Genomic DNA, 15856 nt, shown 5'->3' with positions numbered 1-15856 from the left:
AGTCCGAAAACTGGCTATACCGTGCTATTTTTACCGAAAAAATCAGAAATAGTATGTTTTATAACTCGTAATTAAAAATTAGTCATAGTTTCAAAAGTAATCAAAATTTAATCATTTATAAAAATAAAATCTGAACAAAAATACCTTTAAAAATTCGAAAAATTCCAGCATAATATGCTGAAATTCAAATTTTTTACATATGAGATTCCAGAATAATATATTGGAATTTCATAATATGCTGGAATTCCAACAAAATATGTTGGAAGTTTATACACAGGAGTTCCATAATCCAACATATTATGCTGAAACTTTTTGTGTTTCAGCTATTGTGTTTTTGTCCAGATTTTATCTCCGTATAAAATACTGGCTATTTTTCAATGACTTTGCGAATACTGGCTATATTTCAATTATCAATTTGAAAGCTGGTTAGCCTGTGTTATTTTTAACTTGTTTTGAGTATTAAGGGGTTGGGGTTTCTTCTTATTAAAATAATGGGCTTATCTGTGGGAATTTTGGATCGGATGCCGAAAAAAATAGGAATTTTTACACCCTATAGAAAACCTTAGTACCCTATTTATTTTAAATAAATATCATTTTAAAATATTACGTCCTATAGATACCTTTTATACTTTATAGCCAAATATCTAACTATAGTTACATCCTACATTTAAGGCACCATATATGCTAAATAATATTTTTCTCTCTCCTTTTTAGTCTTTTCTCTCACATAATCACAGTAAAATTGACTAACCACGTTCTCTCTCTCTTTTTGCATACACTTTACTCTTTCTCCCTCAACCCACGATTCATACCTCTTCTCTCACCCAAATTCTCTAGTTCTCCTCCATTATCACTCCATTACAATCGCTTAGGGTAAGTTTAATTCGTTGATTTTGATAGAGGAAGAGCAATTGGTTCAACTGTAGCGGCTCGATTCTGCTTAGCAGTGGTCGTCGAAGTAGGGTTCACAACTTTTGCGTAATTCATGGCTTCGTTTGTGGGATTTGAGGGCTGGGAATTGTTTGTAATTGTTGTAGGAGGTTGGGCAGATGTGTTAGGGGGATGACCAGCCGGAATTAATGACTGGCCGCCGGCCGGCGAAGCCATAAGGTTGTTTCTCTCTCTAGATCGCCCAAATCGCCTATTTGTATTCAAATGTATATTTCAGCTGTATTCACATGTATTCAGTAGCATTCATTTATATATTTTAGATGTATTAAAAAGTTATGCGTATTCTTTTGTGTTCAGTTTTAATCTGTTGTATTTAACTATTTTATTCAGCAGTAGTTAGTTGTATTCAAGTGTTTTATACAACTGTATTCAGTTGTAGTTAGTTATATTCAACTATTTTATTCAGCAGAAGTTAGTTGTATTTTGTTGCATTTAAGAGTTTTATTCAGTTGTATTTTGTTGTATTCAAGTGTTTTATTCAGATGAATTAAGTTGTATTTTGTTGTATTCAACTGTATACAGTTCTACTCAACTGTATTATTCATATGTATTTCTCTTTATTCAGCTATAATCTTTATTATGTATCTTTCAAATACAGATTAATGAGGGATCGTTTTAGTTCGTTGAGTTAAATTAGGAGAATATCGTGTGATTTGATTTCCTTCCGTTTTTAACCAGTTTAACCTTCCAGATTTTGCGCAGATACGTTACTGTATTTAACGTTAATGCCTCTTGAATACAGCTAAATACATGTCAAACTTAGCTGGAATTCCAGTTTTTACGCCTATTTTTTGTTGTATTAATGAATACAACAACTTAAATACATGAAATACAATGTATAAAAACATAAAAGGTATCTATAACACGTAATATAGCAAAAGGTATCTATAAATGGTTAATTAGACCTAAAAGATGGTGCTTTATGAAAAATTCTCAAAAAAATACAATGTTGGGAACTTTACAATGTATACCCCTCTAAAGAACCCTTAACACTATATACTTCAGTTATAAAATTATATGTACTACACATTAATTAATTATCCCACATGTTCATTTAGTCAAAGGACAATACCTGCCTAATAAATTTGTCCCCTAAATTAAAAAAAATTCTATATATGAAACAAATCCAAAATCTTCATCCATTTTAAACTTGGACCAAAATTAAATAATAAAAAAAGAATTCATTAAATTAAATTTTTTTTTACTGTGGGAATCTTTGTCCTTATTTTCTTTTATACAATAAAAAATTATATAATACTCTAGTCATTGTATACTTTTAAAGTATGTTAATATTCCATGTTAAACAATATATACACAATAAATAAAAATAAAAGTATGTTTGATTTGAATACTTATTCCAAATTAGAATAGTGCGGTATATTTGATTTGAATATTGTATTTCTAATTAGAATATTGCGGTATGTTTAGTTTGAATATTGTATTCCAAATTAAATATTGTGATATATTTGATTATGAATATTGTATTCTTTATTAGAATATTATGGTATGTTGGTTTGAATGCTATATTCTTCATTAATCTATTGTAATTTGGCATGTTTGGTTTGGATAATGTATCCCACATTAAAATTTTGTGGCATGTTTGGTTTGAATATTGTATTCTATTAGAAAATTATGATATGTTTAGTTTGAATATTATATTCCAAATTAGAATATTATGGTGCGTTTGATTTGAATATTGTATTTTTCATTAGAACATAGTATATTCTAATATTTCTTTTAGTTTGGATACTCTACCCCAAATTAAAATATTTTTACGTTATTTTAACTTTTCTTTTGATTACATAGATGGAAGAGAAAAACAAAAAAGATGAAACACTTCATCTGACAAATAAATAGTAAAGAGGTATTGTCTTATACATAATAAATGCTCCATTTCATATTGTTTTTCCTTCTGCGCCCCCAGTTCGGAGAAAAGAATAGAGAAGGTTCTTTATTTAGAACAAGAGAAATTATTGGGGTTCGAATTTTTTTGTTGAAAATGTATAATCCTAATTTTGTGGGATGATGGAGTGTTTTAAAGGAATTATTAAGTTGGAGTGAGAGATATATGAATGACGAAATGAGGTCTTCCCTCCTTATCTTAGTCAGACTGGCATGAAGCTTACCTGAGGATAATCCAGTCCCTTAAAAGATGAGATTTTTTAATGGCATATAATGACATTAAAGATTTAAAAAGTAAATAAAATTTTATAAAGTAGGTATAGGATGTAAAATTGGATAACAATTGAATTTATATGCAGTTTTAAAGATACGGGATATAACTTGATACAAATTAAGAAGATAGATTAATATTGAAAATAACGATAAGAAAGTAAATGCAAACCACAAAATTGAACAGCCTTAGCCTTTGAGTTTGATCACCTTCGAGCCAAGAAATGTCTCACCTAGTGTTAGAATTGAACAACAAGAAGATAAGAACTAGAAATGATCAGTATATTGCTTTATTTGTGCCTATTATAATGTGTCCTGCAAATGATCAGAACCCTTTTTATATAGTGGGGGTGTTCTACTTTTGGTATAATTCTATACCAGGTAAAAAATCTCATGATTTGCTAATTAATCGGCCTCTTCTTGATACATGCAGAGATTTCTGCCGTGATCCTCGACCGATTGCGAATATTTCGACTTTCCGTTATTTGGCTCGGTAAGTTTTCCTCGATCTTGCTCGGTTTGCACCTTGGTTCGATATAATCCGGGCTCGAGTTTTGACCTGCCATGTTTCAGCCTCGATTGATCAAACAATGAACGAACCCGATTTCGACCATATACAAAAATAAATATTTTAAATGTATATGGAGTTAACTGGTATTTTCAATGGGTATACCACATAGATTTTTTATCACGCCCAACCATGCCTTATGAAAAGGACACGCGGACGTTGCAAATATAATCTAAGTATTTCGTCCAGAGTCGAACCCACAAGGAATTAACCTACCAATTACTCTTATCAGACTTACTAAATTCTACGTAATCAACTTCCCAAACGTTTTGAATAACAGTTGAGGATATTTTTACTAACTATGACGAACTACAATTATGTAAGTAAAGACTAACTATGATTAAGTTGTAAACAATTAAGAGAAGGATCTAAGGTAGTGATTTCCTCTATTGATGGAATCCCTTCCGGTTATGTTTCACATAGATTCACCTAATCGTCTCTATCAATCATGAGCACTCTTATTACCACAAATCTCTCCCGAGTAATCACGACAATTTACTAGACGTACTCTCCCGAGTTACGCTAGCTGGCTTTGTTTATTACAGCTCACTTTAGATTGCACCCAAGGCTTCGTTATCCCTAATCCCACCTTTAAACCCGCAGTTATAGATCCCTCTTATACTTTGGGAGTGATGTTGTTCAACAACTACCTAAATATGCACTCTCTCCCGAGTTATGCACAGTAAATAGGCACAGCTAATTGAGGATCCTATCAATTAACTACAACAAGAACATAGTTGAACAAATAAAGATTAAACCAGGCACACTATATTAATATAACAAGAAGTTCATCCTTCAATAGGTTTCATCAAAACCCTAGACTAAATATTTAGCTACTCATAATCATGTTCATAATTTCCCAAATAAATTGCATAATTAAATTACAAAGCAAAGATGAAGGAATGAAGAATTTGATGCCAATCTCCTCCGAAAATTGCTCCAAACGTTTTCTCCCTTCCGCAATAGCCTCCCTAGGTCTAAGATATGTCAAAAAGTCTTCAAAATATCATTTTTACATGTATTTATACCAAGTAGGGTCGGGCCCAGACGGAAAAAAACCTTTTCCGTGCGAACTAGGGCTGACTCTGTAGAATTTGCACAGCTGCGCCGTAGGCTGCGCCGCACCATGCGGCGCGGTAGTGCATTTTATCTGCAACCTCATATTTTCGATTCAAGGTCAACTTTACACTGCTGCGCCGTGCCTTGCGGCGCCCCATGTGGCGCAGCAGTGCAATTTTCTCAGAGTGAACTTTTTTGTCCTCTTTTAACATCCAGACTTGGTACACGACCTCCAAACACGATCCCGGCTTAATGCATTGGGCTTTTACTCAGACTTCAAAGCTCCAAATTGATCAATTTAGCTCCAAAATAACTTTTGAGCTCCGGATCGCTTCCTGCAAGGCATAAAACACGTACTAAGTGTAATTCACTGTCATTTGAGCTCAAACGCACATAAAAATGCAATCATTGGAATGTAATACCCCGGCTAAAACACGAGTTTCTAGCCTAACATCAACACCCCACACTTAGATAATTGCTCGTCCTCGAGCATTTGAACTACACTGCACCTAGGGACAAACGTTCATTAAACAACCTCCCTGATACACCATGCCAAGAATAATTAAAGTGGATTGAGCGTCTTATCATAACATCCCACCCTCAAGCTTCGACTCAAAAGTACCATGCATTAGTCACTCGCCCACTTACTTTAACATAGAGGTCAATGACATTACCTCTCCTTCCTGAATCAAGTGCCCTCACACAACAAAAGAGAGTAGTCCCTCACAATAAAATTTAAGAATATTTAGGAACTCAAGATAGAAAGAATTCACTCACTCTCAGAAATAATATTCATATGCCACAAAACATGTACCATAGGCTTGCCCGTAGTGTACTACTCTACTAATTGAGTTCATTCAGTCTAAGATCAAGTAGGACTTTAATTGATTGTAATGTAGGCTGCGGGACGGGTATGATACATTTAGATATAAGAGTGACTACACCTCCCTAAGCACTTTAATACATATAATTTAACCTTCAAACCCCACTTACGTCAAACCAAAACTCCACCTTCACATCAATCTAGATTAACTCCCTACATCTTTAAGCATAATTACGTCCGGAGCCACCACTATCAAAGAATATATATATATATATATATCATTTTTTTCTTCTATATATATATATATATCATTTTTTTTTCTTTTTCTTTTCTTTCCTTTTCAATTCAAGTGGCTTTTACTTTTTCCTTTTTTTTTCTTTTCAACACAATGCACATTTCTCCTTATTTTATTAGTTCCACTCAAAAGCCCAACCAACCACCCCACACTTTAACTTTTACAAAGTTCATAACAATTCAAGTGCTCATGAGATGTGAAAAGGTTCAAATATATGGTCAATTAAAACAATTGGGTAAGGCTTGTAATGTGGTTGCCAAAGAAACATGATTATCGGCTCAAGGGGGTTAACTACGATACATCTCAATTAGGCGGGTAATATATGTATATATATGGCTCAACAAAGAAATGCCTATATCACTTCCAAGACTGAACAAAACTACTATTTCGCTTTGCAAACACACGGGGCAAGTTCTAGGCATCAAATGCAACGCACATAATAGCACAAAACCTTACACACACATGACACATAACTCACTCAGGATTGGACTAATCAAGACACTCTTAGTCAAAGCAGTTAAGCACAGTTTTAATCATACGATTTAAGGCACTTATTCAAGAGTCAAGAATTGAGCCTAGGTGTCACAACTAAGGCCCTTACCACTCCTAAGGCATATGCAATCAAAGGAAATTGCTCCTTCAACTTAGCTTCCTAACTAAAGATTCTTAATTCCTAAAAAATAAAAAAAATAAAATTTAACTACACCCGATTCAAGCAAAACCCTTGGAAAAGAACCGCGGCACAAAGAAAACCCAAAGGGGAATTGTTACACTACCTAGAAGAAAAAAAAATTAAAATAAAAGACATATTTTTGGATTTTCACATATATGAATTTTTTTTCTTTTCGACTCATCTCCCTCAAGAGATCTGTCGACGATATCCATCGTCGGGAAGAGTCGAACTACATACTTACTAACTATTACAGGCCTGATCGAATTCAAAATTATAGTTTACAAACCAATTGTCTAAGAAAGCAAGAAACAAACAAAGGAAAGTACAAATATAATCAAATATGAGCACCCCACCCCACACTTAAGATATTGCATTGTCCCCAATGCAAAGCAATAAAATCAAGAGTGAAAAGGGGGCTCCATAAGGCCCAAGGCCTAATCATCAGCACCCTCGAAGGTGCACAAATACTCCTCATCATTTGAGGGAATGGAGTTCACATCTTCATCGGGTGGCAGCTGTCCTCCTCGTGCCAACCCCAACCACTACTGAGTGATAGCAGAAAGGGGGTGATCTTGCTGCAACTCTTCCAAGTCAACCTCCCCACGATCAGCCCGAAGGCGCAAGTAAGAATATAATAGTTGTAGAGTCTCCTCAATGCGGACCATCCTCTGGTCCGAGTTAACAGCCGCAGTAGGGGTTCGATCACCGCCGTAATATCAAAGGGCCTAATAGGGTAAGATAATAGTCATGTTATAGTGGTACTCCTCCTCCACAAGGCGTGCACGCAACAATCGAGTGATCATACTCGAGTAATGTAGACGGCGAGCACCAAGTGGTCTCACTTTAGCCATATTCTCAAGCATGATCTTACCAAGGTCGAACTGCATCCGAGTCAACAGGGCATAAATCAAACACAACTTCAGTCGGGGTACATCAGTGTCACTTCCAGTCGGCGTGATCTTGGCATTAATCAACCGCAACAGAACCCTGGCTGGCCGCTGGAAAGTTGCCTTCTTCATATCTTTGGGGAATTCATTGGCATCTCGTGTCCATGCGGCAGAAGAGTCAGCACCACATAACAGGCGGCGAATAGACGGATAGTCTGGTCGACGGAGAAACCTCTGAAAGAGTTTGTGGGAATGCTCTGTGAATCCCATAATCCGATTGATCACCCGGGAGGAGAATGGAATCACTTTACCCCTTACATGCACTTCGTAAACAACATCTAGGCTGGCTTCAGGTTGCCAGTTAGCATAAAATTCTTTCACTAGGTTCACATTCACCGCATCACCCGGACGGAACAGACTGTCGAAACCCAAAGCCCGAATATTGTTGTAAATTTCACCATATTTACGGGCCAACTTCCCATCGTCAATAGCAACCTCAGGATACGGGTGGGCTGACGGGACAAATGTTTGAAACCAGCGTCGAGCATGGGCGGGGACAACCCGTATACCATATTTGCATGCTGGCACCACATCCACATCAGGGTCAATGCGCTCCTCTTCCTCTTCTACTGGGGTGGGGGCAGGTGCCCGTCTCCTACCACGAAGGCTGCTAAAAGCAACCTCAGACGAACGAGTGTTAGAGCGTTTGTTCGGGCGGCGTGACATTCTATCTGCACAAGACGAAAAATATCATCCATAATACGAAAACCCAAAACAAAACCAAACGGGGTAACCACCCCACACTTATGTTATTGGCATGTTCACAAGTAAAATGTATATCAGGGACCCAAACTATCTGATGGAAGTGCGCCACAAGCAATCAACAATCCCCCCAACCACCAACATAATAGAACATCTACAAAATCATAGACTATACTAGTTAAACATACAAAATTAAGAAGCTAAGTTAGTAACTACGAAGAGAAATAAAATACATTATACTAATGCACTACTAGTCAACTTCACAAAATACAACATATCACTACGCAAGCACAAAACATGAATCGAATATACAAAATAGCACCTAGCACACATTTTCTCATAGCAATTATTCTCCACTAAGCTACAATGTCACTTTCAAGGTCATTGAGGAATTTAGTCAAACACATGACATTCATCATAGTTACTTCAAAATTTCAACTTTAATTCTTTCAATATTACTACACAACTCATACCAATCAACCATCCTACCATCACCACAATATAACAATGGCACAAAGTGCTCCAAATTTGCACAAATACACCACCAATTTTCGGCTTTAAGGCACCTCCACACAACTTCATCATAAAACTTTTTTAGAGGCATCAAGACATGCTAAAAATCTTCCACAAAGATAAGCACAATGAAAATCCAACAAGTTAAGCACCAATCATGGACAAAGTAAGCAATTAAATTGAAAAAAATTAATTAGCATCAATACACTACCTAGGGTTTAGTTGAAATTAACTATACTACTCATGACACTAAATTACTTAAAGAAAAGAGAAGAGAGTAGAGAAACTTACCTTGAGGAAGAATGAAAGGGATGGGATGTGTGTGGGGGAAGGAAATTGGAGAAGAAAAGAGAATGGGGAGTTGGGGGAAGGGTTTGGTTGTTTGGAATGAAAGAGAAAGAGAAAAAGAACAAGGGGTTAGGGGGAGGGGGGCCGGACAGAGAGAATTTTTTTTAAAATATTTGCACTGCCGCGTCGCAGGGTGCGGCACGGTAGTGGCCAATATCAAAGACTCTCATTTTTTTGTATTTCAGCCTCGTTTGGCCTGGCGCAACGCCCCATGTGGCGCGGTAGGCCATTTTTCATAGAGTTCGATTTATTTTCGACATTTAGATTCCGGGTTGCACCCCGGCTCTATTATGTACTTATTTTATGTTCAATTCATGCTTGTACTTGCCCAATAAAGTCTCATAACTCCTAAATTCTAATAATCTTAACTACAATTATGGGTTAGTGAGGTAACAATTGGGTTGTCTCCCAATAAGCGCTTGATTTAACGTCGCGGCACGACGCAAATGAACGCATTTAAGGCTCGCTTGACCTCTGAGGTTCAGTCAGGTGGATCTCAAACACTTCCTTTGTTTCATTCATGCCCACATATAGTTTCAATCTCTGCCCATTGACACTAAATGTACGAGAGTCTTTCTCTGCAACAATCTCTACAGCACCTAAAGGGAACACTTCGACCACTCGAAATGGTCCAGACCATCGTGACCTGAGTTTACCCGGAAATAGCCTTAATCGTGAGTTATAAAGCAACATCATATTTCCGGGATTGAATTTCGCTCCACAATGTTCTTGTCGTGCAACCTCTTCATTCTTTCCTTGTACAACCTTGTGCTCTCAAAAGCAAGATGTCTGAACTCGTCAAGCTCATGCAATTCTGTGATTCTCGTTGTGCCCGCAACCTCGATGTCGAGATTCAGCTGTTTCAGTGCCCACCAAGCTCTATGTTCGAGTTCCACTGGCAAATGGCAGGCTTTCCCGAACACCAACTTGTATGGTGACATACCAATTGGAGTTTTGAAAGTAGTTCTATAGGCCCAGAGTGCATCATCTAGCTTTTTGCCCAATCAGTTCTTGTGGCGTTCACAGTCTTGGTTAGCACACTCTTTATCTCTCTGTTGGACACTTCAACCTGCCCACTAGTTTGTAGGTGATAAGGGATAGCCACCTTGTGGCGTACATCATACTTTGCAAGCAACTTCTCGAAAGCTCTATTATAGAAGTGAGTGCCTCCGTCACTGATAATCGCTCTTGGTGTCCCAAATTTAGTGAATATGGTCTTCTTAAAAAATCCCACCACCACTCTTGCATCATTAGTGGGCAACACTGCAACTTCTACCCATTTGGACACGTAATCCACGGCAACAAGTATGTACTTATTGCCATAGGAGCTGACGAAGGGACCCATGAAGTCAATCCCCCAGACATCAAACACTTCTACCTCTTGAATTGAGTTCATGGGCATCTCATGGCAACAGGAATGTTCCTGGTCCACTGACATTCATTGCAACCCTTCACGTATTGGTGCGTATCTTTAAACATTGTTGGCCAAAAGAATCCAGCCTCAAGCACTTTCGTAGCTGTCCTGACCCCTCCAAAATGTCCTCCATACGCTGATGCGTGACAAGCCTGCAAAACAAAAGATTGTTCTATCTCGGGGACACACCTCCGGATCATATTGTCAACACATATTCTAAATAGGTAAGGCTCATCCCAATAATACATGCGACAGTCACGATAAAACTTTTTCTTTTGTACAGATGAAAGGTCATAGGGAACTATACCGCAGGCCAGGTAATTTGCAAAGTCTGCATACCACGGCACTTCCTCCAGACTAGTAGCGAGTAGCTGCTCGTCTGGAAAGGTTTCCAAAATATCCTCAACCTCAACTACATTTTTAGCTCCCTCAAGTCGTGATAGATGATCAACGACTTGGTTCTCTGTGCCCTTACGATAACGAATTTCAAGATCGAATTCTTACAGCAGCAACACCCAACGAATCAGGCGCGACTTAGGCTCTTTCTTCTCAATCAAGTACTTGAGAGCTGCATGATCAGTGTATACAATTACCTTAGAATCGATCAGATATGATCTGAACTTGTTGAAAGCAAACACCACAGCTAATATTTCCTTCTTAGTCACAGTATAGTTCAGCTAGGCTCCACTCAGCGTTCTACTAGCATAGTAGATTGGATGCATCAGCTTGTCCTTCCTCTGTCCCAGCACTGCCCCCACTGTGTGGTCACTGGCATCACACATGAGTTCGAATGGTTGCTCTCAGTCAGGAGCAACTGTGATAGGTGCTGAGACCAGCCTCCTTTTCAGCTCTTTGAATGCTACCCTGCAATCATCAGAAAACAAGAAAGGGTGATCTTTTTCTAACAACTTACAGAGAGGGTTGGCGATTTTTGAGAAGTCTTTTATGAATCTTCGGTAGAAACCGGCATGTCCGAGGAAGCTCTTGATTGCTTTGACTGAAGTTGGAGGGAGTAGCTTTGCTATCACATCCACCTTAGCACGATCTACTTCAATTCCTTTGCTTGACACCCGGTGCCCCAAGACAATGCCCTCTTGTACCATGAAATGGCACTTCTCCCAATTCAGAACCAGGTTAGTCTCGATACACCGTTTCAGCATATGAGTTAGATTTATTAGGCACTCATCAAATGAGTTCCCCACCACTAAGAAGTCATCCATGAACACCTCCATTATATCCTCTACCATGTCAGTGAAGATGGACATCATGCACTGTTGGAATGTGGCGGGTGCGTTGCATGGGCCAAAGGGCATCCTCCGAAAGGCATAAATGCCATACGAGCAAGTGAAAGAGGTCTTCTTTCTATCCTCCGGTGCAATGGAGATCTGGTTGTATCCTGAGTACCCATCTAGAAAACAAAAGTGTGACCTCCCTACCAATCTGTCTAACATCTGATCAATGAAGGGAAGTGGTAAGTGGTCTTTCCGGGTGGCTAGATTTAGCTTTCTATAATCCATTCAAATTCTCTAGCCCGTGACTGTTCTTGTAGATATCAATTCATTGTTGTCATTCGTAACTACCGTCATGCCAACCTTCTTAGGTACACATTGAACTGGGCTAACCCAACTACTGTCAGAGATTGGGAAAATAATTCCCGCATCTAACCACTTTATTACTTCCTTCTTCACCACTTCCTTCATGTTAGGGTTCAGCCTTTTTTGGTGTTCCCTGGAAGGTTTGTGTCCCTCTTCTAGTAGAATTTTATGCATATAGTAGGCGGGGCTGATCCCCTCTATGTCTGGCATGGTCCACTCAATGACAGTCTTGCACTCCTTAAGTACCTGCAAGAGTTATTGCATCTGCGCATCTAATAAACTAGATGAGATAATAACAGGTAATGTGGAGTTAGGTCCAAGAAATTTATACCTAAGATGGGCGGGCAATGTCTTTAACTCCAGCTTTGGTGGTTCTTCGATAGATGGCTTGGCTGGAGGAGTCTCTCGATTTTCCAAGTGCAAGGGCTCAAATTCTAGAGTTCTATCCCAGAACCCTCTACCTTCTAACGGCAACACCCATTCCGCCAGTTCCTCTCCATTCACCTCATCCAAATTCATCAAACATGCAGCAAGGGGGTCCTCAATGGTCAGCATCTCATCATTAGTCTCTACGATTACATCCACGACATCAATAAGAGAGCAATTGGCGAATTCACTTGGTCGCCTCATAGATTTCTACACATTGAATATTATCTCCTCATCGTTCAATCTCATCTTGAGCTCGTCGGTTTCACAATCAATGAGAGCTCTCCCCGTGGCCAAGAATGGTCTTCCCAACATTATAGGAATCTCTTCATCCACTTTGCAGTCTAGATCACAAAATCTACAGGGAACACAAATTTCCCTACCTGAATTAGCACATCATCTAGGATACCAGAGGGTCATTTCACAGTCCTGTCAGCCAGCTGCAACAACATAGGGGTGGGTCTAGCTCTTCCAATGCCCAGCCTCTTATAAATCGCCAGGGGCATAAGATTGATGCTGACCCCTAGATCACACAGTGCTTTAGCAAAAGCAAAATTACCAATAGTGCATGGAATTGTAAAGCTCTCTAGGTCAGACAGCTTTTCTGCAATTGGTCTAGTCACCACTGCACTACAGGTCTGAGTAAGAGTAACTGTGGCCAAGTCTTGGAAATCAAACTTTCAGGACATCAAGTCCTTCATCATTTTTGCATACCCAGGCATCTCCTTCAAAACTTCAATCAATGGTATGTGTTACCTGGATTTGTTTCTAGCATTTCGAAGAACTTCCTGTATTGCTCCTCCTTTTGGTACTTAGCCAACCTCTGAGGGAAGGGGGCAGGAGGTCTCTTCTTCCGAATCAATTGGGATTGATCTTTATCAGCTGTTACATCAACTACTAGTTCCTGGACTGTCTCAGCTTCTTTCTCGGTCTCATTCTGAATGCTATTTTCTTCCTGGGCAGGCTGGGCTATCACCTCTGTCAGTTTCGTTGGCTCATCCAGCTCAATGGGCAATGGTATAAGTTCCTCAGCTTGTCTAGTTTCTCGAGCCCTCTCTTGCTCTACATCCAGATCTCTGCCATTACATATATTCACTGCCATCAACTGCTTTGGGCCTTGATCTTTTGGATTTATCTGGGTGTCTGCAGGTAGTGTCCCATGAGGACGATTGTTTAGAGACATAAAAATTTGTCCCACATGAACTTCAATATTCTTGATTACTGCATCATGGGAATCTACTCTCTCATTAATCTTTGCATTAGATCCAATAACCTGCTGCAGCGTTGCCTCAAGTCTAGCAAACCCATCTTCCTGTCTTCCACCATGCTGCTGCTGAGGCGGGTGATAGCCCTGCTGCTGATTTTGGTTATTATATCCCTATGGCCTTGGATAAAGTGTCATATTGTTCGGAGGTCTCATACCTCCCATGTTTCCATTGTTGAACTGTGGCTGGACTGGCCTGTACTGCTGATTTTGCTGGCCCCAATTCTGACCATCCTGTCTCTAGCCTCCATAATTAGACACATAGTTCATGTCTTCAAGGTAGTGATGATGATCATGTTCCGCATTCCACTGATTACCAATTGGCTGACTAATACAAGATGCGCACAAGCCCCCATTGGTGGTATCTATAATGTGTACCTGCTGCTTCTACCCTGACTCTTCCACCTTTTTGGTGAGTATACTCATATGTGTCAATAAGGTGGCCATATTTTCAGCCATAGAGTTGGATGGATCTAAGGGCACTGAGTGAACCACTGGAGTGATAGGTACATTCCTGGCTGTCCATCCCGAATTCTGTGCCATCTTGTCAAGCATACTCTGGCCTTCTCTCCATGTTTTGCTAAAAAATGCTCCACCAGCTAAAACATCAACAATGTTCTTCACGCTATCTGACAATCCCATGTAAAACTGCTGCCCCAACATCAGATCTGGAATACCATGGTGTGGGCATATAACCAGCATCCCTTTGAAGCACTCCCATGTTTCATGCAGTGTCTCCATTGGTCTCTGTTTAAAACTCAAAATTTCATCAATTTGTTGAGCAGTCTTGTTGGGTGGATGGTACTTGTTATGGAATTGCCTGACTAACTCCTCCCAAGTTGTTATGTAATTAATAGGAAGCGAGTTTAGCGAGGTCTGGGCAGCTCCTGTCACTGAGAATGGAAACAATAACAACTTGATCGCTTTCGGTGTTACGTTGGGCTGCCTTTGGGTTTTGCAGATAGACAAGAAATTCTTCAAGTGCTGCTGAGGATCTTTGACTTGTGACCCCGAAAATAGTTTCTTGTTCTGCAATAAGTGCAACATGTTATTCGTGATTTGGAATGACTCAGACTGTATTTGCGGGACTACAATCGCTGTGGACAGATTTTCAGCTGTGGATTATGCCTAGTCATAGAGAGCAGCCTCTGGCACTATTGGTACCGCTGGGTTTTCCTCGTGATCTCCCATGACTGTTTCGAATTGTGCAGTTGTTGGTTGTTGGTTGTTTTTCCGGTTGGCCCGATTCAAGGCCTTGAAAACTTTCTCGGGATCTGATAATGCTTCAAATACTTCACCAGATCTCGATGAGTTTCTAGGCATGCACCTGTGCAACCAAGTCAACAAACATTAAAATTTCAATGTAAAGATTGAGTGTAGAGAAAACTAACTACATTAAGAATTTTTGTACTTCTTTTAATTGTAATTGATAACACCGTTAATTCTCCGGCAATGACGCCAAAATTTGATCACGCCCAACTATACCTTATGAAAAGGACACGCGGATGTTGCAAATATAATCTGAGTATTTCGCCTAGAATCGAACCCACAAGGAATTAACCTACCAATTACTCTTATCAGACTTACTAAATTCTACGTAATCAACTTCCCAAACGTTTTGAATAACAGTTGAGGATATTTTTACTAATTATGACGAACTACAATTATGTAAGTAAAGACTAACTATGATTAAGTTGTAAACAATTAAGAGAAGGATCTAAGATAGTGATTTCCCCTATTGATGAAATCCCTTCCGGTTATGTTTTACATAGATTCACCTAATCGTCTCTATCAATCATGAGCACTCTTATTACCACAAATCTCTCCCGAGTAATCACGACAATTTACTAGATGCACTCTCCCGAGTTACGCTAGCTGGCTTTGTTTATTACAGCTCACTTTAGATTGCACTCAAGGCTTCGATATCCCTAATCCCACTTTTAAACCCGCAGTTATAGATCCCTCTTATACTTTGGGAGTGATGTTGTTCAACAACTACCTAAATATGCACTCTCTCCCGAGTTATGCATACTAAATAGGCACAACTAATTGAGGATCCTATCAATTAACTACAACAAGAACATAGTTGAACAAATAGAGATTAAA

At 39.0% G+C, this 15856-nt stretch overlaps 2 protein-coding genes and 1 non-coding gene across 3 annotated transcripts; 1 reads left to right on the top strand and 2 right to left on the bottom strand.

The window, feature by feature from the left end:
• Nucleotides 1–9507: 9507 nt before the first annotated feature.
• LOC138873957 (uncharacterized) lies at nucleotides 9508–10489 on the bottom strand. The gene is made up of 3 exons (XM_070152450.1): nucleotides 10157–10489; nucleotides 9817–10043; nucleotides 9508–9697 (listed from the first exon to the last, which is right to left on the bottom strand). The coding sequence occupies exons 1-3, from the start codon at nucleotides 10487–10489 to the stop codon at nucleotides 9508–9510; spliced, it is 750 nt and encodes a 249-aa protein (XP_070008551.1).
• Nucleotides 10490–12696: 2207 nt separating this feature from the next.
• On the bottom strand, nucleotides 12697–14001 carry LOC138873956 (uncharacterized). Its single transcript, XM_070152449.1, has 4 exons — nucleotides 13909–14001; nucleotides 13243–13843; nucleotides 13021–13138; nucleotides 12697–12844 (listed from the first exon to the last, which is right to left on the bottom strand). The coding sequence occupies exons 1-4, from the start codon at nucleotides 13999–14001 to the stop codon at nucleotides 12697–12699; spliced, it is 960 nt and encodes a 319-aa protein (XP_070008550.1).
• Nucleotides 14002–14423: 422 nt separating this feature from the next.
• On the top strand, nucleotides 14424–14530 carry LOC138874330 (small nucleolar RNA R71). Its single transcript, XR_011401369.1, has one exon. It is a non-coding gene; the product is annotated as a small nucleolar RNA R71 (small nucleolar RNA).
• Nucleotides 14531–15856: the final 1326 nt, after the last annotated feature.

This window comes from Nicotiana sylvestris, chromosome 7 (genome assembly GCF_000393655.2).
Source record: "Nicotiana sylvestris chromosome 7, ASM39365v2, whole genome shotgun sequence".
In the NCBI taxonomy this organism is placed as follows: domain Eukaryota; kingdom Viridiplantae; phylum Streptophyta; class Magnoliopsida; order Solanales; family Solanaceae; genus Nicotiana; species Nicotiana sylvestris.
The sequence above is the reverse complement of the archived record's forward strand: the minus strand, read 5'-3'. Positions and strand labels throughout refer to the sequence as shown.